This window comes from Vipera ursinii (genome assembly GCF_947247035.1).
Source record: "Vipera ursinii genome assembly, chromosome: 3".
NCBI lineage: Eukaryota > Metazoa > Chordata > Lepidosauria > Squamata > Viperidae > Vipera > Vipera ursinii.
The window spans coordinates 38,575,607-38,601,551 of NC_139516.1; the positions used below are offsets into that span (position 1 = coordinate 38,575,607).

General features: G+C 38.5%; 1 protein-coding gene across 1 annotated transcript; it reads left to right on the forward strand.

The window, feature by feature from the left end:
• Positions 1 to 948: 948 nt before the first annotated feature.
• Positions 949 to 24,983, forward strand: PPM1J (protein phosphatase, Mg2+/Mn2+ dependent 1J; the record flags this gene model as incomplete). Its single annotated transcript, XM_083357662.1, has 10 exons — positions 949 to 1,304; positions 7,335 to 7,458; positions 8,265 to 8,585; positions 10,466 to 10,578; positions 13,649 to 13,733; positions 17,445 to 17,563; positions 18,951 to 19,014; positions 20,036 to 20,143; positions 21,942 to 22,093; positions 23,153 to 24,983. 10 exons carry the CDS (start codon positions 949 to 951, stop codon positions 23,298 to 23,300), a joined length of 1,590 nt encoding a protein of 529 aa, XP_083213788.1. The 3' UTR covers positions 23,301 to 24,983.
• Positions 24,984 to 25,945: the final 962 nt, after the last annotated feature.

Consider the following 25,945-nt stretch of genomic DNA (forward strand, 5'->3'; position numbering starts at 1 on the left):
AAACTTCCTGACAGTGAGGACAATTAACCAGTGGAACAGCTTGCCTCCAGAAATCGTGGGTGTCCCATCACTGGAAGTTTTTAAGAAGAGACTAGTCAGTCATTTGTCTGAAATGGTAGGTTCTCCTGAAGGGGGAGAGGTGGAGTAGTAGAAGACCTCCAAGGTCTCTTTCAGCTGTATTGTATTCTATTCCATTCCATTCCATTCCTCCTCAGACACTTAAGCTGCGTGGACTTTAACTCTCAGAAATCCCCAGCCAGCTTAAAGTGGTTGAGGTTGAGACACTGGCTTAGAGCCGTAAGTACCTTAAACCCCAGTATATTTAGTGGGGGGAGGGTCACAAAATCATCCAGTACATAGTAGCTGAATTCGACTGGCATCAAATAATTAAGCAAGATCAGACTGGCTGCTACTATCGGTAGGATGGGAGACCACCAAGAAATTCACTGGGAAGTAAAACAACAAAACGAGTAAATCATTGCTGCGATTGCCAAGCACGGCAGGGCTCGTCCATAAGACACCGGGAACCCGGCACATTGAAAGACAACCCGACCACAAGGCCTACGGGGAGCCTTAAAAGACACTTCTCGGCAACGGCAGGCAAGCCCCCCCCCCCGAGGCACAGCCGGCGGCTCCCCAAGGCAAGGAGCGTCTCCGCGGTCCCTAAAGCGCTTCGGCGGGAAGAGTCAGCTGCGGGGAGGCCAGGAGGAGGTTCCGAACCCGCCTAAAACTGGCGGTGCGTCAACGAGGACGCGGTTGGGAGGAGGCTCTCGGAGATTCCCTGACGCATCTGAATTCAGCTCCAGCCCAGGAGGGAGGAGGAAGAGGAGAGGAGGAAGAGAAGAAGGCGGGAGCAGAGCCCGCCTGCGTGCCTCCCTCGCTGGCCGCCCGGAGCTCGCAGCGGCCGGCGGCGGCGGCGACGGCTGCAGCAGCAGCAACAGCGGCAGCATGTTGGGCAGAGTTCGTTCAGCCATGGCGCAACTAGTCGGGGGTCTCGGAGGCGGAGGAAGCCCTCGCAATGCGCAGCACGCCTCGCCCGCTGCCGGCGCCGGCGCCTCAACCGCCGCGTCCCCGCCCGTTCTGTCCGAGGCTGTCGGGCCCAGCATTGCCGTCCCCGCTGCCGCCCCCTCCATTCCCAACACGAGCAGCTCCTGCCGTGAGGCGCCCGGCGGCAGCTTCTCCAGACCGGCTTTTCTGAAGCTGACGCCAGAGGAACTTCTGCTGGCCGACGACCACACGGGCAGAGCCATCCAGAGCCCCCGCGAGAGTCGCCGTCGCCTGCCCTGGAGCACCGGCTACGCCGAGTAGGCGAGCGAGAGCGGCCGGTGGCGGCGGAGGGAGGGAGGGAACCCTGTAGGCGCTTTTGGGTTGGGGTGGAAGGACGCTTTCTTTCCAGAGCGGAGGCGGGGGCCGGAGGGCTGGCTTGGTCCGAGTGAATCTGCGAGGACTAGCTTGAAAGCGGCTGACAAAAACGGCGCCTCCGAGCATGCACAGAGTGTACGCGCTTGAGCATCGAGCCCGCCCTTATTGTTCTGTTTTTCGAATTGGAGCTAAGGAAATTCGGGGTGGGGACGGGGAAGAGAGAACCGATCGATTAGTGAAATCGGACCTGCTCTGGTTTGCCCGTTTCTATGCGACAGTGGTAGTAGTGCAGTTGATAGGAAGACGTTTGTTTTCCCCCTTCGTCGTGCCCGGACCGAATGGCCGAATCCCATAGGGCAGGGGTCTTCAAACTTGGCCCTTTTATGACTTGTGGACTTCAATTCCCAGAATTCCTCAGCCAGCAAAGCTGGCTGAGGAATTCTGGGAGTTGAAGTCCACAAGTCATAAAAGGGCCAAGTTTTGAAGACCCCTGCCATAGGGGATTCGGCGGAGGTTTTAATTTTATCGCCGACATCGAGGGAGAGTTAAGCCTGTAGCCTCCGCTCTTGCTTTAAAAGAGGGAAGATTTCGCTTCCCTCTTCAAGTAGGGCTGGGAAAAGCAAAGTAGTTGTGTGCGTGACGCGCTCGGTTTCCAGCCGCTGCTTTGGTCATTCATGCGGACCGCTCCGGAGCTGCTACGAGATTTCTCTTTTAAACGGCTAGTAAATCGTTAGTCTCCAAGGACAAGGGCGGGTGTTAAACCGCACCGTTAGGTGGATGAGCTCCTAGGACGGGTCGGCAACCTCGGCTCTTTTATGACTCGTGGACTTCAACTCCCAGAATTCCTGAGCCAGCTATGCTGGCTCAGGAATTCTGGGAGTTGAAGTCCACGAGTCATAAAAGAGCCGAGGTTGCCGACCCCCGTCCTAGGATAACCAATCGAATCTCCTCAGTTCTTCCCTCACCTTAAGCAGCCTGAAGATAAGGCGAGGGAATTTAGATGGGAAAGAAAGATGGAGAGACCAAATCGTTGGTTTCTTTCCACTTCCAACATAGCCATTGAGCCTCTTATCCACATTCTAGGAAAAAAAAGCTGGTGCTGTCAGATCTAGACTGCAAAAAATCCAGGCGAACTTTTTGCAGCCAAATAGAATTTATCTGGTAATGACCCTTATGGTGTTAATAACCTTTACAACCTTAAGATACGTATTCCTGCAGTTTTTAACAGTTATCTTTCAAGTATAGGTAGAAAGTTAATATTGTAAACCACTTCAGCTATTGGGTGTTTTTCTTAAAAAAAAACAACCCTGATTCTGGTGAGATATAAATAATAAATTTATATTTATTTATAAATATACTTTCATAAATAAATAAAGCTGGCTAATTTGGTTTAGTTGCATGATTATGCAAAACAGAGGCTTAGTGTGTTATGTATATATAGCTAAGATTTTCTTTTACATATATTCTTACTTCAGAATACTCATGAAATATGTTAAAGAGAAAAAAAGTATTTTCTTGCCCTTCCTATGTTAATTTTATTTATTTTTATTTATTTTATTAGATTTATATACCGCCCCTCTCCAAGGACTTGGGGCGGTGTACAGGGCAAAAAACACTAACAACACACAAGATATAAAAATTAAAATAAGATTAAATCAATAGCCCTAAGTAATAAATACATTCTAAAATTTAAAATTTTTAAAATATAACTCTAAAAATCCAATCCCTCAGTCCAGGCCGGCCTGTTCAAACAACCAAATGTGCACAAACCAAACATTATGCATCCCTTATGGCTATTGTTGAATTTTTAAAAAAAAAACAGAAGGCATTTGTCTTCATTCACCTCTATCATAGTTGTCTGCAGAGATGGTAAAAAAATGTCACATTGGGAGTCACGACATGCAAAACTAGATGGAGTTTCTATCTTCCAGTTGCAGCCACAAACATGCAGAGGATCCAAAAATAGCAAATGACTTTTTTAAAAAATAGACATTCAAGGCAATTGTGTGCCTTCTGTGGGTGTCTGAAAATTTAATGTTTTATTGTGAGAAAGATCCCTATTTTTCATCAGCTAATTTGTGGGTAGATGTTCAGCAAATGCTTCTTTTCTTGGCAGGGAAATTTGAAAAGCTGTTATCTGGCTGGTAAAGAGGCAAAAGTCTTGCCAGAAAAATTGTAACATGTGCATTTTAATCAAGACTGCTAAATTCATGTTGTGTTCTTTTAGAAATATTGAAATGGCCTTAAACAGATGTTTTTTTTTCTTTTTGGCTCTTTCTCCATTTATTTTACTTGCAAATGGTAATTAGTCTTTTACTTTCCAGTTGATTTAATATCTCACTTTTCTTATGGCTTCATGCTGTGTGCCCTGTCTTCAGCTTGCTTTTGTTTAGCAGGATAGGCTGTCTTAGTTTTAAGGTTACTAGGACTCAGTCCTGAGATAATAATATCAAGTTCTAAATATAATTTCCTTGACCTCCTAGGAGTATATCCTCTCCTCTGTTTCTTATGCTATTCCTGCAAGCTTTTTCCTTTTTTGTGGTGAGCAGATTCTCATTCCTTGTTTTTAACTGAATAATGAATAACAACAAACTGAAGTTTCTTTCCTCTTGAAGAATGTATTAACATAAATTGGTGTTATTGTTAAAATTGTAGAAATTTTTTCTACTCAGTTTAATGAAATAATTTATACAGGAAAAAACTGCCATTGGCCAAATTCATGCAACAAGGCATAGTATGTTTTGTTTGAATGTTGGCAAAGAATGCTACATAGAAGATGTTCAGGACCTGTTTCCATACTGTGGAATACTGTAATGGGTTTAAAATACAAAGGCAGATTCTGATTGAATCTTAGAAAAAGCTTTCTATCACTAAGAATAGTTGGACTGTGGAAACATGTGCCTAGAGAGATGAAGGTCTTTCTTTGGATGTGTCTGGATTCCTCTAGAGAGGAGGCAGTTGGACTGGATTACCTAAATCAGTGTTTCTCAATTTCAGCAACTTTAAGGTATCTTAAAGTTGTTGAGATTGAGATCCATTGACTTAAATGGTCACTGCCAACTCTATAAGACTTTGATTTCCAATCCAGTCACTGAGTTAAGAAGTACTTCTAGTTCTTCCTATAGTGCCACCTCCTACTGCAGACTTATCAATGCTATTTGTAGCTTTAGTTTTACCATCTGAAACAAGGATATATTTACTTGGGCTAACCCACATGTAGAGATATTTCAACCAGGATATGGCTCATCATACAATACTACATTTCCTTTGCAGCTTTCCTTGTATAATTCATTGAGCTGATATTTCTCGTTATGTATCATCTGATCTCAGTAGAACATTTTCTTTTCTTGTTGGTATTCACACTTTCCCTGTCTTTGCATATGCTTTGGAGGACAGCCGGCCTCATTAGGTTACGCACTAATTCTATAATCTATAAATCCACATTTCAAAGGTTTCACTTACCCTGTTTGTGATTTGGCTCCTACAAAAGAACTGGCAAGACATTACAGCATACAATCTGCCAACAAAGTTCCAATCTTAAATTCCGGCAGCAAGCTAGTTACTTATTTTTCAACAAGCTACTCTCACCTGTTCAGTCTTGCTCTTTATTTCCATGCTATGATCCCATCTGTCAGTCAGAATACAGCCTAGGTATTTATAATATCTCACCCTCTCAAGTTGTCCTGTTTGTATGATAGCTTGTTGAGGGATCAATTTTTTTTGTTCTGTTTTGTATTTAGCCTGCAAGATTTACTTGATTGATACACTTGACTAAGTAAACTTTATAAACATTGTTCTCTATTTACTAAATAGAAAAATAATCTGAATAAAACATAACTGGGATATTAAAGTTTACACTTTCTTACTGTTCTTATAAATATTCATTGGATATAGCTTCTGAATGCACATTGAAGTGCAAGGGTGACAATGAACACTCTTGCTGAATTCCACACAATAGTTGAAATTATTTTGCTTCCAACATAAATTCTTCATAATGCATACAGCTCAGTTATCCAGTCTTATTGTTTTCAATATACCTAATAATTCCCATGCTTTCCTTGATCAACTGTGTTTTCATAATCAATAAGTTTGCATAAATATCCATATTTGCATTTCAACTACTTTCTGTGTATTCAGGCATTCCTGAATCCAAACCACTTGACCTGGAACACTTCTATATTGTAATAAGTCCTGGTATTGCAGTTTGGAATTAGACTAAACTCTGCTTCCAACTGAATGTGTTTAGGTTTGACCATCAGCACTAAATAGCAAAAATAGCTATTGTAAACTTTCAGATTAGACACTTTAAATATGGCTACTTAAAGACAAAACTAATAGCTTTTAAAAGAAAAGAAAGACAGGAAAGTTGGACTGTGGACAAACCTAGGATAATAAGTGTCCACATATTTGCAGTGCAAAAAGTCGTAATACACAGTTTCTGTTGATCCCACCTTGTCCCAAGCAAGTTTGCAATTGTTTCTCAACTGCTGAAATCTTTCTCTTTTCTTTCTTTCTTTCTTTCTTTCTTTCTTTTTTTCTTTCTTAATATAAATATACACATGCAGAACTTTAGATCAGAAAAAGTATAAATTTTCTGCTACAACAAAACCGGAAAAACTAGTAATAAACCGAACTTGGATACAATATTGTGATTATTCTTATACTGCACAATATAAAATTCTCTCCCGTGCTGTTTACTTTTCATATAAGCATGTGAAAGAGAGAAAGACCACCTGAAGAGGGCTACTTTTGCCTTTTAATTACTGCAGATCAAAACTCTCATGGTGTTTTGATATAGTTGCAGTAACTGGCTGAAAAATGGACACCTTGTAGTTTATTTGCATATTTGACATAAAAAGATGGGCTCCAACCAAACACTGAAATCAGATGTTAGAAATCCCATAATGTAGCATGTCTGCCGATGTTAAGCTAGGCCTAAATGCTCTTTATACACATTTAATTGGTTTGAAACACATGAAAAGGAATGTGTTTGTGCACATATGCATTTGTCTAAATGTATATGTAGAGTACGGATGTGGGAGGTAATGACTTTTACATGCAAAGTTTTGCCTCCTTTTAATATGCATGACAGGCATAAAAGGAATGAGACTTTGCACAGTTGTAGCTGATGCCCCCTGCAACAGACTGTAACTTACAATAGTTCTTAGCTTCTTAATGCTTTTTAAAAATTTGTTGGAAGCGTATTGAAGGTTTTCCTATCATCACATGGTGGTGGAGAAGGGAGGGGAAGTGCTTGTCAAGGTTATTTGGAAACTCTCCTGAGTTCTGTACTAACTGCATCCTCAACATCATAATGTATACTATTTGTGCTTTGCAAACTGTACTGTTACAAATTCCTGCCCGGAAAATGTTTCCTGTTTTATGTTTCTACAACTTCCTGCTGCCAAGCTATGTTTTGCAATGATGTGAAGTAGCAAAGTTGAAGAAAAACAAAGATAAAAAGTTTAAGTTCATTTTGTTTGGCAGTTTTCTGCCAGACATGATTTGCTGCTTTGAGGTCCTCTGTCAGGTTCTTTCATCAGAAACAACGGTTGCCCCCAAGGGCTTGAACAAAGCTTGAAACCATGAATTTTGTTTGGATAGCAAAGAAGGCAGTATGAGATTAATAAACTTGATGAAATAGGTTTAGAGGTGTCACTTTTCATGGTGTGTAGGTCCTATGCTGGTCAATCAGACATTAGAAGCCATTCATTGACTACAGGTAAAATGAAGCCACTTAGCTCAACAGGTCTGGGGTTTAGGTTAAAAAAACCCCAGACTTGATGGCTATGGCAGGTCCTCTTTCAAATTGCTTCTGTTTACTAAAAACAGCAGCAATGGAATCATTTGTCCCCATTTGTGGTCAATCTTTATGCAAGGTGAATCTGAGATCAAGGGAAGTTGGCCAATCAAATCAAACTCATATTGTTAAGTCCAGATTATGATGGTTTGTTTTTCTCTTTCCTGAACAGAGTGATAAATGCTGGTAAAAGCCAGCATAATGAGGATCAAGCTTGTTGTGAAGCCGTCTTCGTTGAAAAAAGAAACAGCCTGAGAAATAACCCAGGCCCCAAGGGAATCTCTGGAGAGTCAGAAGTGAGTGGTGAGCAACTGGATGACCAGAGCTTCTTCTACAGCTGTGTCTCAACCCGTAATGTAGTTTATTTGATTTTGGTTTACTATGTTGCATGAGTCCAATTGTTTTAACTTATAACTAATAGTTTTTGGCTTTGCAGTTAAAATGTAGTTTATTATGGATTATTCAGTAAATCATGGTTAAACAAGCCATTGTTTATGGGTTCATAATGATTTAACCCAGGTAATAGTTTCAACCATTGCTAAATCATAGTTTACTGCATTATGTGAACTTATTCCAGCTTAGAGCAGGACTGTTTGATTCCCAGTTGCTGCTTAATAGTAATGATCACACAAAATAGTTGTTACTTCATAGGTCTTACCTGAGTTGGCAACCATTGTTTACTTGATGAAGTGGAATTGTGAACCAGTGGCTTCCACAAACTTTCCCATCCACTATAATCACAGGAATTATTGCAGCTGGTGTTTAAAATAATACCTGTGAACTATGTGAGCACTGGGTGAATAGGATACCTACTGCATTGCTCGGAGGCAAAAATTTCATCACCTTGCTACTTCATCACCTTTTCTGTCCTTTCTTCTCCCTTTGCAGTAAAATAATCTCCAGGAATTAGGACATCCTTGAACTGGTAGCAGTTTGGTTAAATTGATAGCTGGCTGAGAAGGTGCTGAATGTTGTTTCCGTCACAAACCGCAAAGCTTGCAGAATTTCACCAAAGTGCTGCTTCATCAGTTTTACTTTTTTAAACTTGACTTTCCTTTCTTTTGACATTACTTCAGAATAATTCTCTCCAATCTCTCTGCAGAGCAGCAAAGGTCTGTATTTCTACTACTGGGGTTTGTTTGATGGACATGCTGGAAGTGGAGCTGCAATTATGGCATCCAAACTGCTTCATTTCCATATTCGTGACCAACTCCGAGACTTGGTGGAAATCTTACAAGATTCTTCTCCTCCACCAATTTGCCTACAAGAGGGACCCAGGACAGTTCTCACCGAACCAAACAAAGCTCCTCTGGCAGAAGACAGAGAGGTCCCAAACAATGCCTTGCCACGCTTCCATATGGAAAAGATGGTTTTCCATGAAAGTTTAGTAGTGGGAGCCATTGAAAATGCATTCAAGCAGATGGTAAGTAAGTAGAACAAAAATGGGCTGGAGAAGGCAGGCTGCTCCCATGATACAGGATTACAAACAATTTCCTGTCTTGGCACAGACTTTGGAATACATGTAAGCTGCCTGCTAGACATGTGGTTATCTTATTGAGGTAGCACTTCCTTGTAATTGATGCCTGATTCTGTATCAGAAGTGGAGTGAAATGGATACGTTGTATTCAGAGATAGGAGAGCCAGGGTAAACAAACAAACAAAATCTTGACCTTGCAAGAAGGCAGGGGGCCTTGGGTATATATGATGTAGCCTGTCTCATAGATTTAAACAGGTGAAGGATATTCAGAATCAAATAAACTCAATTAAACTACTAACAGATTTATATTAACACACACAGCCCCCTAGCCACTGAAGGACATGTAAGTTGGAGGTCAGGGATGTGTTCCAATCCTGCCTGCCTGTCTCCCACCCAAAATATGCATTCACTTCCTTTTGCAGTTAAGGCACTGACACCGTGACCCATGACTATTTTTGGCTGACTAGATATTTGCTTACCTAGCTGCAGATCCTGAGCAGAGCCTGTTCTGTTTTTCTGTAGCACAGCTTGAGATCTTGTCTTTGATGCTGCTCAGGGGAATAAAATACACAGAAAAAGACACATTGTCAACATATAGCATTCATATACCAGTTCATTGTCATGGCTTCCCTAGAGAATCTTGTAAACTATAATTTAGTATAGGTACTGAAATGTTATTGGTGATTCCCCACCTCTTCATCAAATTATATAGAGATATTTACTAAGGTAGGGGTATTTTTTCTTTTTGTTTGTTTCCTCAGATATTTGAACTGTGCTTGCTAATTAGCTTTCTTTTGATTAGTATTGTTTCCCTTTCCCATATTTCAGTCCAGGTTAACTGATAAGTCCTAACAGACAAAAGATTAAGTTACCAATTAATTTAGACCTTTGGCAAACAGTGAGTCACAGATTAACCACCATTCTAAAGGCATGACACTGAAAAATACATTACAGATGATGGCAAAACATAGCCACCCATAATATGAGGTATATTCTTCTTTAAAAAAAAGTCTTTGTGCATCTGTGTGGATGGGGAAAAAGGAACATTGGAAATGTTGCTGCAGGAACAGTTCCTATTTATAACTGTTTTTGCTTATCATTTTATTTTCCTGGAGGATTAATGACTGCAATTGCCCACTATACTAATCATTTGTACAGTTTTGTAAATCAGATAAAGCCATAGTTGAAACTTTTGTACTGATTGTGATTAAGGGCCTCTGCTCTAACAAAGAATGAACTTGGTGTAAATGATTAAGATAAATCAGATGCTAGTATAGCATACTTTTTTGAACAAGCTGGCCTGGCCTGATGAGGGGATTGGGGAGGGGGTTGCTATTGTTATTTTATTTGGTTTTAAAGATGTATTTTAGTATGTGGGCATTTATTTAATCTTGTTTTAACTTTTGTAATTTGTATTTTTTATTCTTGCCCTGTTCACCGCCCTGAGTCCTTCGGGAGAAGGGCGGTATAGAAATAGTATTAAATAAATAAATAAATAAATAAATAAATAAATAAATAAATAAATAAATAGTGCAAATACGATGTCATTTGTCTATTTAAGATAGACTTTTGATAGATGAAATAAGAATTTGTCAATGCATAAATAAATAAATAAATAATAAGTTGTAATTGTGAAATTTGAAGGTAATGTCTAATTGACTATCTTGTTTCTGCAACTGTTGTTTACGTATCTATTTCCTGGGGACATTCTAGTTTATTAATATAGGAAGGTGGGGAAGATCTGTGATTACATATAGTAGGGTTCTGCCTCCTTTTCTGATATGACAGATCGTGTTTCACCTGTACTTTTGCTTTTCTGTCTTCAGGACAATCAAATTGAGCAAGAACGGGTAACCAGGCAGGCAACAGGAGGCTGTTGTGCCCTGGCTGTGGTTTATCTTCTGGGGAAGTTTTATGTGGCTAACGCTGGTGATAGTAGGTAAGTGGGCTGGAGAATGTTTTGGCTCCCTGACAAATTAGAACTCTGTATTCATTGCAAAAAATGACATTTCTTTACTGCCTGGTAGAATTTAATCAGAGTCCTTCTGGTCAAGGTCAATTATTTTACCTATAATGTATACAAAATTTCAACAACAGTTTAAATATTTGTCTTTCTTCTGTTCATGTATCGTTAATACCACACAGACCAATCCTTAAGAGAGTGTGTATTAATGATAAGTATATAACTAATGAGAGCCAGTTTGGTGTAATAGTTGCTGCATCAGGCTAGAAACTGAGAGACTAAGTTCTCATCCTGCCTCAGACATGAAGTCAGCTGGGTGACTTTGGGCCAGTCACTTTCTCTCAGCCTTGGGAAGGAGGCACTAATAAGACACTTCCAAAAATTTTGTCAAGAAAACTGCAGGGACTAATCCAATAAGCTATAAACAGATGTATGCTGCTGTGTTTCTAGTGATACTGTGTATGATCAGAAGATCAAATTTTGCTTTCAGGAAATGGTCTGATACTATAATGTTAAAGCTAAACAGAACTAATTCTGATCAATTGTGGATAAGAAACCATTAAGGATCCAATAGCTGCCTTGAATATTATAGCAAAAACGTGGGCTATGGATATAATAAATTAATAAAACTTGTGCGGAATAAAGGCAGTCACTGTCAATAGTAAGAAAAGTTGGACAGAACTCCTCAGAATCAAGGACTATACTTATTGTCAACCAAAGAGTCAGCAGACTTGTGTTCAAAAGGATAGTGTAGTGGTAGCAGTGATGGAGCTCGCTTAAGATTTGGGTATGACACAACTGTGGATCCCAAGCAAATCAGAAAACATTTTTTTGTGATCTGAATGTTAAGATGGAAAAAATTAAATATTGATGAATACAAATATGTTCTTGTAACATACCCTGAATGCTGCAAGAGGTAAATTGAGTTTTGAATTGCAAATTATTCATTTGGAGTTCCAAATTATGGAGCCCCTTTGTTATAACCTGAGCTAGGGGAGTCATGTCATTTCTCCTATTGTTGAGACCCCTTCAAAAGTATGGATGATTAAAGAATCATTAAAGTTATTTTAGTCTTCATTATAGATACTGTCTTGATTCACTGCCCACTGTTTTAATTGTTTTTAGTGATTCAGTCCTAAATCTAGAGTATCGCCATATTTAGGTACTCATGAAATAATAATTTAAGTGTTTGTTAAAGAATCTTTATTGATTTTAAAATGTTCATAACTTAAGTCAGTAAAATAAGTTTTACTGGAGTATTAATCAAAATGAAGTATTGATGCTGATTAGATTAAGGTTTCTGGATTACTTTTGGAATTAATTAATAGATGCTCTGTTTCCTCATTGAGTCTTCTATCTGCATCCAAATTCTTGGGTAGTCTGCTTTGGGATTCTGAATTGAAAATAACAATACCACCTTCTCTGTGTCAAAATGACAGCTTCTAGGTGTATTGTGTACATTACTATCTGGGGATGATGGGAGTTACAAGTAAAGTATCATTTGGTGAAGGCTACACAAGTGGATAACAAGACAGAGAAAAATACACTGGTGTTATTTCTCATTGTGGTAATTGAAATGAGGAGAGCTTGTGCTAATAGGAAGCAGTACACACATACTTTTGACAAGTTATTTTTTCAAGAGAGATCAACATTTTTTATCAAGTCAGAAAAATCAATTAGAATTTCTTTTAATTTTTGAATTAAATCAGGGTCTTAAAGATCATTATCAAATATGGAAATATTGGTAGTTTAAGATGAAAACTTCCAACACAAGAAGCACAGTAAAATGCTGGAACAGATATTGTATAAAGCCATAATTTTGTTTAATTGTTTTTGCTTAGTCATAACATCTGAGCGATAATTGTAGTTTGTAAAGAATGGTTTATAGCTGGGCTTGGCGATCATTTTAGGTGCTACATTCCATATTTAACATTGTCAAAAGATGAAAATAAAATCCCTGTGTGCGTGTGTGCATGTGTGTATGGATAATCCATATTTTACATTATATTTTGATCAGAATATCCAAGCACTTGGGTTTGGATGATGTGACCCATTATTCTGGCCATACTTTTCTTCTCAACAATCCTCCTCCATCCTTTCAGCACCATTTCTGAACCCTAGTTTCTTAGACTGATTTTTCTCCTTCTTTGCTTCCTTATCTGTCTGAACAAGGAACATCTTTTCTCTCAGAGCAGGTAACTAACACTGCTTAGTAATTTGTCTTCACTGTTACTGTAGAATATAAGGACATCTAAATATGTCTTTATGGCTGCTCCTTTTCAATATGCTGTGTCAGTGTTTTCTCTGGATGTTCTTGAGTCACACCTAGGATTTGGCGTTAACCCAATAGGAATGTTAAAGAAAAAGGCTACCTAGCATTTCCTTGACCTTTATAGTTTCTAAACTAGCATATTATACCAATGTGAGCCAGAGCTTATATTATTAGATATATCTTCATGCTACAAGGGGAGAATAGTCTTTAGTAACTATGTCTGAGGGTCCCATTCATCCACTTCCCATTTTCCCTGCACAAGTGCACGACTACTAGAATGATATGTTTACTTATTCATGAGTCTCATTGAAAGGACATCAGCAAATCCCTTCAGCTTACTTATAGAGTACAGTCATTTGGATCATACAGTAATAAATATTTTAATCTGTTTTGGGTCTTTAGAATATGGTAGGGAAACTTTAAAATCTAGAAATAAAATAGAGTGAAACCATAGCAAACAATTTCATCCAGAAAAAGGGAAAGAAGGAAATTCTCATCAGAAGGTTTCTGGGCTTTCAGGAGTAACATAACATTATCCTCTTCCATCAACAAGAAACAGGCAAGGAAACCTTAAAAGTATCAGGAAACGTAGATCCCTGGCCATTATTTGCCCAGATGCCATATCCTTCCCAGAGGTTCTCTCTCTGTATGGCAGTGATGGTGCTTACCTAACCCTGCCTCTCTTTGCCCTCTTGTTTATCTGCTGCTTGCACTTCCTTTGCCATCTCTCTCTTCTCTTTCTCTCTAATGTCATCATTGCATGTTTCATTGCAGGGCCATTGTCATCCGTAATGGGGAAATCATTCCAATGTCCAGGGAGTTTACTCCAGAGACAGAGAGGCAAAGGCTACAGTTTTTAGTAAGGAAGAACTTTCTTTCTATCTGATATACTTTTAATCTATCACCACCGACAACAACCTTGGCAGGTATATCCTTGAGAAACCAATTCTGTACAAACAGGATCATCAGGTTCATGGTTGACTGAAATAAGGTTTGCAAGGCAAACCTAAATTGAAAAACCAGTAAAGGCAAAATTCTTCTTTTGCTCAAGGTTATTACATTTAAGCTTTATGCAACATTATCCAGCATGCACCATGCCAATCATCTTTGGAGCTTAGGGAATTTTCAATTTCCATTTGGAATATGATGTGGGTGAATTTATTGTAAATGGTAAAGGAAGACTCTCAATATATACTGCTCAAAAAATAAAGGGAACAGAAAATAAGACATCCTACTATTAAATACAGTACATTGTGTTGTTTAAGTGTTCCCTTTCTTTTTTTTGAGCAGTATACTATTAATTTGTGTTAGTATTTATTTTCCTTATTGAACAGATATTTAAGATGCATATTTTTACAACGTTATAATGTATAAGGTCTGTAATGTATAATGTATAAGAATTAGCAGCAACCGCAGCAAACTACAATGAATCCAAAATAATGATCTACACAGTGACCTGATCATGTAAATACTTCAATTAGATACTTGAGTCTTGACATATGACTCAAGTGCATAAGTTGTGACATTTGTGGGATAATGTCATGTGTGTATGTTTTACATTTGCTCCTCTTTCTTCCGCATGGATGTCCATAAGATATTGTTTTGTAATAATTGATTGCAAAATAAAAACTGTTTTAAAATAGAGTTCTAGAAACTCACAATTCTGCCAATCTCAGAATACTCTGAAGAAATAGTTGAGATGTGGGAGCTCAATTGTAATTATTATAAAGTGGTGTGTCTCAGCACTGGCAACTTTTAAGATGTATGGACGTTAATTCCCAGAATTCCTCAGCCAGCTGAAAATTCTGGGAGTTGACATCCATACATCTTAAATTTGCCATTGCTGAGAAATACTGTTTCTAAAACATTGATTATCTAATTTAATTAATTAATTAATTAATTAATTAAAGAAGGAACATTAATCAGTCTTGTTTTTTCTCCTATGTTGACAATTCGGTTGAGTCACAGCACTTAGAGAACAAATAAATATATCAAAAATAGTACTTAAAACATATAATAGCCTCTCTACTAAATTGCAATACCCCAGGACAATCTGAGAGACTTTAGACATTTTACAATCAACCGAAGATTGTACCATTTGTCCTGCTACTGCAGTTAACATATGCATGTATACTCTCATCTTATCTTATTTCCACATTTCCAACTCTCTTAATGAAGGTATGACAGAAAGATGAACTCAAAACAACTTTTTTTGTAATATTAATACTTTTTTTAAAAAATACAACTAGGAAAAGTCCAAGCAGCATTTCTCATACAGAATAGAGTGATGGACATTTCCCCTGCAAATATAGACACATTGCCTTGGCAGAAATCCTATTTCCCTATACATCGGGAAATTCCGTTGCTGAGATCACACAAGGAAAAACGTTAAATTCTCCTCCCATTTTTTACATTCCTAATGGCACTCACAAAGGTAGCCAGTTTGTTGTAATGCTTAAGATATCGGGTTAAAAACAGGGAGGCTCTGAGTTCTAATCACAAAGCCAATTGTATGACCTTGGGCCACTCTCTCAGCCCTAGGAATGAGGCAGTTGTAAATCACTTCCAAAATCTTGCCTGACTTGTCCAGGCAGTCAAAGGGGTCAACACTGACTTAAATTTGGAATTCATACAATTGCAAATTTCTCCTTTGGCCAGGGTGCCTGGTGGAGTGAGTTCTTACCTTTATGGAATAGTGATCTCCAAATTGCTTTAAACTCTGTTCAGTAAAAATAATGCCATACTTTGCTTGTCTACATAAAATTAATAAAAACATTTAACAATATTCAAAGAAAAAGGGTAGGCTCCAGATGAAGGTTGAAGAACAATATAGTGGTCCTCAAGTATCTGTTCTCCCTAACTTGTCTGCTGCAAACTACTTACCCGGTCTCACTTTTAATAGCAGTTAAAAATGAAATTATGATGCATTGCATTTTAAAATCTTGTGACTGTATTTTCAAGAGAAAAGCAGCTTAGGGCTAGTCTGAAAGTGAGAAGTGATAGAGGGCAGAGGTACTAATTGTAAGAGAACACCCTTGTCATAGTCATACACACACATTTTCTTTTCTCTCTAAGGAGCAGTCTTTAAATTTTTATGCTTGTTTGAATATAACAGGAATTGCCTTGTAGTTCAGTGAGATGGACTCATTCATGCAAAACATTAGACAGTATTTACTTCCTGGGATGAAAGACAAATTTACAGTTAGACAAAATCTATGAAGCGTGAACAGCTTTAAGGTGTTGCTGGCTCACGTTTTGAGCCTTCAACTCTACCTCTTTGGCAAAACACCAGACTGAATCTTATCTGCTATTCTATTGAAATGGCTTCCAAGTGCCTTGGAAAAGAGAAAACAGTTTTGGGTAAGGGATCCTCTTTAGCTGGCTGTGTAAAGAAACTGAGCAACAGGGAGTCCATCTTGTATTTTGCCACAGGCTGAAACAGTTCATTTTATACCAAAACCCATTCATAGCTTCAGTCATTTGTTGTGCCAGGCTGACAGTCTATTATGCTTTATCAATGTGATCCAAGTTCTTGAAAGAGCAAAGCCTGTTGTAATTTTCAGTAGCAGTGTTTTTTGTAGCAGAAAATAAAAACCACACCGGTTCTGCCAATTTCTTCCCTGAATTTCTTTTCCCCAGGCCTCACTCCTCAATTGCTACGCTTCTTAGGGTGTATAGGGAATATTGTTTTTAATGTGGCCTAGCTCTTCCGTTGACTTTTTTTGGTCAGACTCAACAGGAGAGGTGGGGTAAAATTTGCCTCCTTAAAGGTCATGTGCTTAGGATCCAATTGAGCCAATGTTTCTTAAATCTTTCTATTTTTTGGCTCTGGGCTCCATTCTTGCCTGACTGTGGGATTTAATCACTTCCTGTTGGCCTTCCATTGCTAGCCTGGTAAATAATTGCCTCTTTGGTGATATTGACAGGAAAGGAAGGAACCAGCTCTGAAGAATAAGACCAACCTAGGATAGCTAGAGCAAGAACAACTTCAAACCTATCTTTGAAATGCAGGGTTCCCCTTGATACCAGTAGCTAGTAGGTAGCTAGATGTCTATGTGCAGATGCACATGTTAGAGACATTCCCATAATTGGAATTTGTATTAAAATGACAGCTGTCCGAGCAGAGAACAGGATCTGGACTACTGAACTGAAATCTTGTTGCCTCCAATGTCAAATATTTGTGTGTGCCACTATTTCTTATAAAATGTGTCTTATTAGTTTCAACTTCTGTTTCTGCTTTAGTCTGGAAATGGCCTTATGACTCATTTGAGCATGAGACAGGTTCAGTTACTCATGCTTTAGCTTGTATTTAGAATGAATGCTTTGATCTTCCATTTTCAGTTAGACTTGGACAATATGTAGTAGTTCAGTACATAGAGAAAAGAGGCCCTTAAGTAAATTTTAACATCTAAGGAATTGGTCCCTGCTTTAGTCTACATATGTTTGTTCCCTTCTGGGATTCTGTTATTTAGTGCTGACATGTGGAATATGGGGGCAGTTTGGCTTTCTGTTACTTTGAGGGAAAAGATCCAAAGATTCTGTCAGCTGAGCTTTTTCTTTTCTCTCATAGGGCTATTTGAGGCCTGAATTACTGGGAAATGAGTTTACCTACCTTGAGTTTCCTCGAAGGATCCAACAGAAGGAAGTGGGGAAAAAGATGTTATATAGGGACCAAAACATGAACGGCTGGTAACTTCTCTTTTCATTTGAAATAAAGCATGCTGATTCTCAATTATCAATCTACAAAAAGAAGATAATTTAGTTTCTATCATCATAGGCCATTCAGATGTTCAAAAGCCCTCTCTTGCTTTGTTTCTGTCATGAAATTAAGATTAGATATAAGGAAGGACTGAGGAAGATTGCCAATGATTTTTTTTTAAAAAAAAAGTTTCATTAAGAAAACAGTGGGAGGAAAGCAGCATACAGATAGTCCTTGATTTACAACCATAATCAAGCCTGAAATTATGGTCATAAGCCATGGCAGTCATTAAGCAGGTCACCATGTGACCATGCCTGATTTTACAACAGTAGCTGTTCAGTGAATGATGCTGTTGTTAAGTGAATTCTGCAGTTGTTAAACAAATCCATAATGCCCAATGGACAGTTTTTGCTCGAAATAAATGCCAGTAACTAGCAAAACTCACCAAAAAAAATCATGGTCTTGTGACCATGGACACTGCAAAAGGTCATAAATATGAGCCAGTTACCATATGCCCAAAATTCAATCCCGTGATCACAGGAGTGGGGGAGGGCATTATGTGTGATTGCTGGAACTTTGAAATAAGGTTGTAAGTAGCTCTGGGGAAATCTATCATAACTTTGAACAGTTGCTAAGCAAGGACTACCTGCATGCGTGTTTACGTGCACATATATTTGTTCTATCCCAGCCTATGTGAGTCCTTGTTATGCTCACCAGGAGAAACCCCTCTTCCAAGAAACAGGCAGGAACCTCAAGAAAAAAACAACCCCTTTTATTCTCACACAGTGTCCAAGGCAAACAAACACAGTCCACAGAAACTCGATCCTCAACACAAATGGTTGCCTTCGGCAACCAGCACTTTCCCACACCTTCCCTTTTATAATTCAGCCAAGGCGTGGCTTCCTAATGCCTTCTCCTTTGCCTTTGGAGCTGCCCCATTGCATTCCTCTGTCCTACTCGCTTCTCTTGCCTGCGCTTTCGTGCATCCTGGACTTGTCCCAACTGTTCTTCATCACTGTCCAACTCAGGCTCCCAGCACAGCTGTGTCTCAGTCTGAGTGGGCCAGGCTCCTCTTCTGACTGTAAGTCTTGGAGCTCCTCAGAGTCTTCCTCTGACTCTAATGTCACTCCAGGCCCCTCCTCCTCATCTGATTCCTCAGACTCAGCTGCTGGATCCACTGGCTGGCGAGGAGTGACAACACTATTGGAGATAAATGAAATACTGCTGACTTCAACCTTTTTTTCTATCTAAGAGTAGAAGAGATTCACCAGGACATTTTCTCCTTCAGCAATTGGTAGTTTTATAAATTTAACATATCTGAGGTGATGATAACCTTCTGCATGACCTTACTTTGTGTATGTTTCCTTTTCTAACTAGGGCATATAAAAGGATAGAAGAAGATGACCTGAAGTTTCCACTTGTGTATGGAGAAGGGAAAAAAGTAAGTACTAAAGCTAATATGGGACTCTTCGTGCTATTCGTTTTCAGTGAATAGAGACAATGTTTAGAATAAATGAGCATGGGGTGGGGGGGAGGGTTGGTTGAAGGATAATGAATTGAAACCAGGTTATGCACATCTGTATCACTTAAATAAATTTATTTATTTATTTTATTTATTTGTTTTTATAAACCGCCCTTCTCCCGAGGGACTCGGGGCGGTGTACAGAGTAAGGTAGGTATACAGATTGAAACAATACTGAAAAACAATAGACAAAACAAACTGGGACCCCAATTAGAGCTATCAGGCCAGGCCGGACTGCTGGAACAGGTAAGTTTTTAAGTCGCGCCGGAAGGTGCGGAGGTCGGGGGCCATCCGGATTTCAGTTGGCAAGCAGTTCCAGAGGGCTGGCGCACCCACTGAGAATGCCCTCCCCCTGGGGGCCACCAGCCGACATTCCTTGCCAGTTTTATGTTACAGTTTTAGAGTCAACAGGTTTTTTTAAAAGGATTAATGTTTTGATACTAAATAGATGCATCTCGCATTTGGACTGTTTGCATTTTTTTTACTGAAGAAAGAAAACGAGGGAAAACTAGCAACTTTAAAAAATTATTAAGAAAAATAAATGGGAAAACTAAAAGGAAAGTGTACACTTGAAGACATATATAGTTTTGTCTTTAAGAATTAATATGAAATTTTAAATAGCCATTTCTAATATTGCTTTTCAAAATGACTTTTGTACATCTGAAAGTAGTTACTTAAGAAAAACATTCTTGATAAAGTAAATATATGGTGACCAAATCTAAACACATTTTTTCTTCTGTTGAGTTTCTTAATGCTTTTTGATGCTTTGATTTTTTTTAGATAGAGCAACTTTTCAGTCTTTTAAATACTACTAATTCAGTGAAAGATATCTAGTCTTCCAAAGTTTTGCACTTACAAATCTTGTTTCTAACAATGTGGAATTGAATAAATGTCTTCGTAATGCATCAAGTCCTTATCAGCTACTTGTTTTTCTGATTAGGCTCGAATGATGGCAACCATTGGGGTAACTCGAGGCTTAGGAGACCATGATCTCAAAGTTTACAACTCCAACATCCACATTAAGCCTTTCTTATCTTGCGTTCCAGAGGTGAGCACAACAAAAACTAATGTTCTGGACCTTGAGATATACAGGTAGTCCTCAACTTACAACAGTTCATTTAGTGACCATTTGAAGTTACAACGGCACTGAAAAAAGTGACTTAGGACCATTTTTCAGACTTACGACCATTGTAGGATCCTCATGGTCACATGATCAAAATTCAGATGCTTGGCCACTGATTCATATTTATGACTGTTGAAGTGTCCTGAGGTCATGCGATCACCTTTTATGACCTTCTGATAAGCCAAGTCAATGGGGAAGCCAGATTCACTTAATAACATGTTATTAACTTAACAACTACAATGATTCACTTAACAACTGTGGCAAGAAAGGTTGTAAAATGGAGCAAAACTCACTTAACAAATGTTTTGGTTAGCAACAGAAATTTTGGGCTCAGTTGTGGTTGTAAGTGGAGGAGTACTTGTATTTACATTGCGTCTATGTATCTGTATCTAGGTGCATGTGTGTGTGTACGTGTGCGTGTATATTTGGAGGTGGGCATGATTTAAAAACGAACTCGATTAATGCAACTCTTCACACAAATATCACCTTCCAAATTTACATATTTTAGCCTCCAGACCTCAAATAGGCAGGGACAAAAAATTGAAGGCTTAATGTTGGAAGAAATTTAAGTCCTCCATAAATAGATAATCTGGTTGAAAACTGTGGTCGCCAGTAAGTCTGGTGATACCATGACATGCCCCCTTGTAGACCCCTGGTGTGAGAGGCAGGTCTAAAAAGGTTGCCTTCCCTGGCCTTAAAGATAAGCTTTCCCTTTATTTGTTTTAAGGACAGTGTATCGGAATATTTGTGTTCTCTTTCTGTTACAAAGTGCATTCCTTAATTACCTCAGGATTCCTTTGAATAGGAAGCGGTATAGAAATGTTGAAAATAAATACAGCAGTACCTTAATACTCAACTGCTTTGAAACTTATTGAATTTGGTACGCAATGTATTTTGATGAGAAATTTTTGTCCCGTTTGCTACTCAATGTGCAAGCTAGAACTTGTTGGTGTCACTTGCCTCGTGTCCAGTTACCCTTTCAGCTGAAACAAAGCGCCAGCATTAGTCATATGGTAGCTTTTCGCCCTGGGCAAACCCACTTGCAGTCTTATCTTAATTTCTGTGGTCATTTTGTGTATTGTTGCACTCTTTTTTCTCATCAGTATAGGTAAAGTGAAGTTTTTATTTTATTTAATCTTAGTATTTATTAACTTTATTAACTTTTAGATTTATTTCTGTAATGCTATACAACTCTATCTTTTTACTTATTGCCTTAAAAATGTGCATTGTCTTTAGTTTGGGAATTTATTTTATTTAATTTCTATTATTCCTTATGGAAAAAATTTGTTTGATACTCATTTTCGTACTAGTTGTGCCTCCCAGAACCAATTAACGATGAATTCCGAGGTTTGTATTGTAAAGATATTTTATGGGGCATTCATGACCTCTGGAAAGTGTTGGACATTTCCTTTTGGAGAAATTTAGAAGAATCAATGTTCCGTTAGGGATTTTCAAAGAAAGTTAAAATTAAAATGTCTTTTTCCCATTTTTATTAATCAGCCAATATGTCTGGACAAATCTGTTACATTTTCTCCAATATTTGGCTTTTAAAAGCCAGTAGTCTCAAGTGCTTTCTGCCCATTCATGTTTTTGGTAAGTTCAAACCTCTGAGAATTCCTACCATTTCTAATTGGCAGGTTCATAATGATAGTGATCCCTTAGGTACCTTTTTTCGCGATGCAAATTCATAGCAACAAAGTTGTATCTTCGTGTTTATCTGCAGGTGCACATTTATGATCTCACACAGTATGAGCACTGCCCTGATGATGTGCTGGTGCTGGGCACTGATGGCCTCTGGGATGTCACCACTGATCAAGAGGTGGCCACTGTGGTCATTGATGTATTGATGGGCTATGAGCCCAATGATCCTTGCAGGTGAGTAGAGTTCTATTTCCTTTCTTTCAAGTGTTGGGGACGACACTGTGCACTGACTAGAATGGTCCTTTCTGAAACACTTACTGTCAATCTTAGTTTGTACTCTTTGTTTTGCTTACTGTCAGGGCACCATGCTGAATTAATTTTATGTAACCTGGATGCAATTACATTTTGTATATAAATAGAGCACTAACTGAAAACTGGGAGGGAGAGAGGGCTTCTAGAGTCCGCAATGTTCCACAGGAGAGAGAATCATGACTTATGATCAGTCACTTAGCAACAGTTAGAAGTAATTACATTCATAAGTTGAGGATTACCTGTATTCCAAATTCTGTTCAGTACTATTTTCAGGGTTAGTCACATGTTTAGGACCTCATGAATATAATTGCAACTTTTTGGAAATGCATTTTTGAGAAGAAAAAATAGGCAGATTTTTCTCCCAATCTTCCATTCATGATGGCAACCTTCCATGACTTTTTTTCCATCTTGAAGTTTCTTTCCAGCTTAAACAGATTAATAAATGGATAGTCTTTCAAATATGGGATAGGACTATGGAATGGAAACACTTCTTACTGTTTATTTTTAATTATTTATTTGCTTATAAGCCTTTGATTCTGCTTTTTGTAAAAATACAGAGGCAATTCATGGCTGCTTTTAATAGCTCACATTTCTGCCAAGCTTATGCTATACATGGAGTTCCCTCTGTTACCACCTTGCCATGTCCTTTGCTGAAATGAATGAAGTATTTTGTTTCATGATATTATAGAGATTTGGATTCTGGTACCCCTGAATGAAGTCCAAATAGTTCAATTCATTTTACTGTAAGTGTTTCTATTATGTCTATTATTCCTAACAGCTTTCTGGCTGAATCTACAACCAGCTTGTATTAAAATCTCAAGAGGGTAACTTTAAGCCATTCTTTTTCCCCCCTTCCTCTTCACAATCAAGCACTTAAAATGATGAGGTGGTTATAGTGCACCTACGAATACTTACTTCATAACAATATGTTAGATTTCTTTCCATTTCAATGTGAATAGTAATTAATTAATCCTCTTCCAGGTATACCATGGCAGCCCAGGAGTTGGTAATGAGATCCAGAGGGGTTCTGAAGGATCGTGGCTGGAGGCTGGCCAACGACAAACTGGGCTCTGGAGATGATATCTCTGTTTTTGTTATTCCCTTGGGTGGTCCAGGAAACTACTCCTGAACTCTGAGCCTCCAGTGTACAGAGTTCTTCATTTAAAGCGGTAAAAAATGCATCTTAACTGAAGATGGTAGATTCCCTTGCTGTTGAGATATTTTTGTTCCACAAGTCGTCAGAAGTGGATTATAAAACCCAATCATAAAGACTTCAGTTTGCATCAGTTTTCATCTTTTTCAAGCAAGTGAGAGCCATGACACATAGCCGAAATCAAAGCCTTTCAAGAATTGCTACCATAAGTTCTTGAAGTCCTCTGGAAATCTTTAATTCTCAGGGCTGTGTGAAATCTGGGGTGTGGTGCCAGAGAAAGAAAACTGACTGTGGGTTCCACTGGCATGGAAATGATCTTCATACTGATTGTTAGTCCTGGAGTATCCTTGATCCATTACAGTACTGAATCATTTGTAAATATTTATTTTGTCCCATGACTATAAATGGACAACTCAAAATGCCAAGGACCACCTTATTCTGATTCACAATGGCAATTGTGCCTACTTGTCTAGAAAATACTGTCTTACTTGACAATTAATTATATGTGAATTGCTAAAAAATAATGTCAAGTAGGTGATGTTGACTGGTAGTTATTTCTCAGATTTCTCCCAGGCAGAATATGCAGTTTTTCCCTCCAAAAGTTGGATTTCAGGTTGAATACTAAGTAAGAACTCATTTTAAAAGTATCTCTTATTTATCAGGGATTTTTCTGTATCATATTAAATACTGTACATCATTTAACAAAATTTGCTAATTTTATAGGAGTCTCTCCTGTGAATGGCAGTAGGTGGGTACAACTGATTTTTACCCTAGAAAATATTGCCAAACAAGATCTTATCTTGTATTTCTTCCTCCACGAAGTGGTGGAACATTGGTGATCTAAATCAACAACTGAGCCTTAAATAACAATATAGAGAAATTTTCTGCAGGATAGGGCATTGCAAATATGTACCTAAGGCAACTACATCTATAGCTAACATCGTAGAAAAGATTTTATTTCTAGTCAGGTCACCTGTGTTCTTTTATGAAACATTCAAAAATTTCTGCATCTCAGCTCTACCTCTACAGCCCAGAGCCCTGAGTTCTTGGCTTAATGAATAAAACATATTCTGTACTGATTTAAATCTATCTGGCAATAGTAGTTACACTTTATAACTTGGTAACTATTTCAGTTCAAGGGACCTAGCAAGTCACAATCTGCAATTTACAATACAGGTGTGAGCAATTGAGTGATAAAACACAACAAAGGGAGGATTGAAGACTCATATTTATTAAAAACATTCATGGATCACCTCTAATTCATGAGAAGTATATGCAACGACAAACTTGTGCATCTTTAGAAAACTCCTTTGGGTTTTTTTTCCTCCTCCTCTTTTGCTTAGCCTTTATCTTACTTCCTTAAAAATAAGTTATAGGTGTTAAAGAAAATATTTCTAATCTTATTTATATTTTTGTTATAAAATATTTCATTTAGACCAGGGGTGTCAACTGCCGGCCCGCAGGCCGGATGCATCGTACGGAAGCCACGCCCACCCTATTGCCGGCAATGGCAAAACCGTCCCGATACGTTGCACGAACTCATGTGACGTCGCAAGTTTGACATGTCTGATTTAGACCATAATTTGTCTCATTTTGCTAGGGAATAAAGTCCATTGCATTATTTGAGTCTTCTGAATAAACTTTGACACTTCCCCATTATGTAAAGGCTGAGCTTGAAAGCTTTGATTTATTTGTTAACAATGTGAGGTTTTAATGTCTGATGAAAGATTAAAACATAAACTGAAAGGCTATGGGTATTCATTGGCATAAAACAAAAACTAGTCAAGAAATAATCTTACTCGAAAGCACTTCAATATTGATTTCATTTCTTCCTTTGACCTATGACTTTATGGTGATTGATGTGTATCATGTCACTTGTGAAAGATGAAATAAAGTGAATGCACCTCTAGGGAACCACAGAGGTGTAATCAGAAGGTTAGATCATCTAGACTCCTGTTAAATATCTGTGACTGAGTCAAAGTTATGGCATACTAAAGGCTGCATCCAAACATATCTTACACTGATAGTTGACTTCAAGTGTTAATTCTAAGACTATGTCAGAATTCACACTCTGTTTACTGGCTGTATCCTCAAGAGTACTGAGTCTATTGCAGTGGTGAATTTACATGCATTCAAGCAAACTCAAGGGGACCTTTTATCGCATGCAAATAAATAAGTTAAATTTCAGCCCAGATTTTCCACTTAGTCACTCAGGTTCACATAACCTGCTAATTTGTCGTTAATTCATACCCAGTTTACCTCATTTGTGGGCTGCCAAGGCATCCTGGATCATATACTGACCAGATTATTTATTTATTTATTTATTTATTTAATTTATATACCGCCCTTCTCCCAGGGGACTCAGGGCGGTGAACAGGGCAATACATAAAAACTAGATACAAAAATTAAAATTATTAAAACATGATTAAACAATGCCCATAAAATTAATACAAATTTAAAATTAAAGTCGTTTATAAAAATCCCACCCCGTCCCATCAGGCCAGGCCAGCTTGTTTAAAGAGATGGGTTTTAAGATCGCGCCGGAAGGAGCGGAGATCGGGTGCCATCCGGAGCTCAACCGGAAGATGGTTCCATAAATCCGGTGCACCCACAGAGAACGC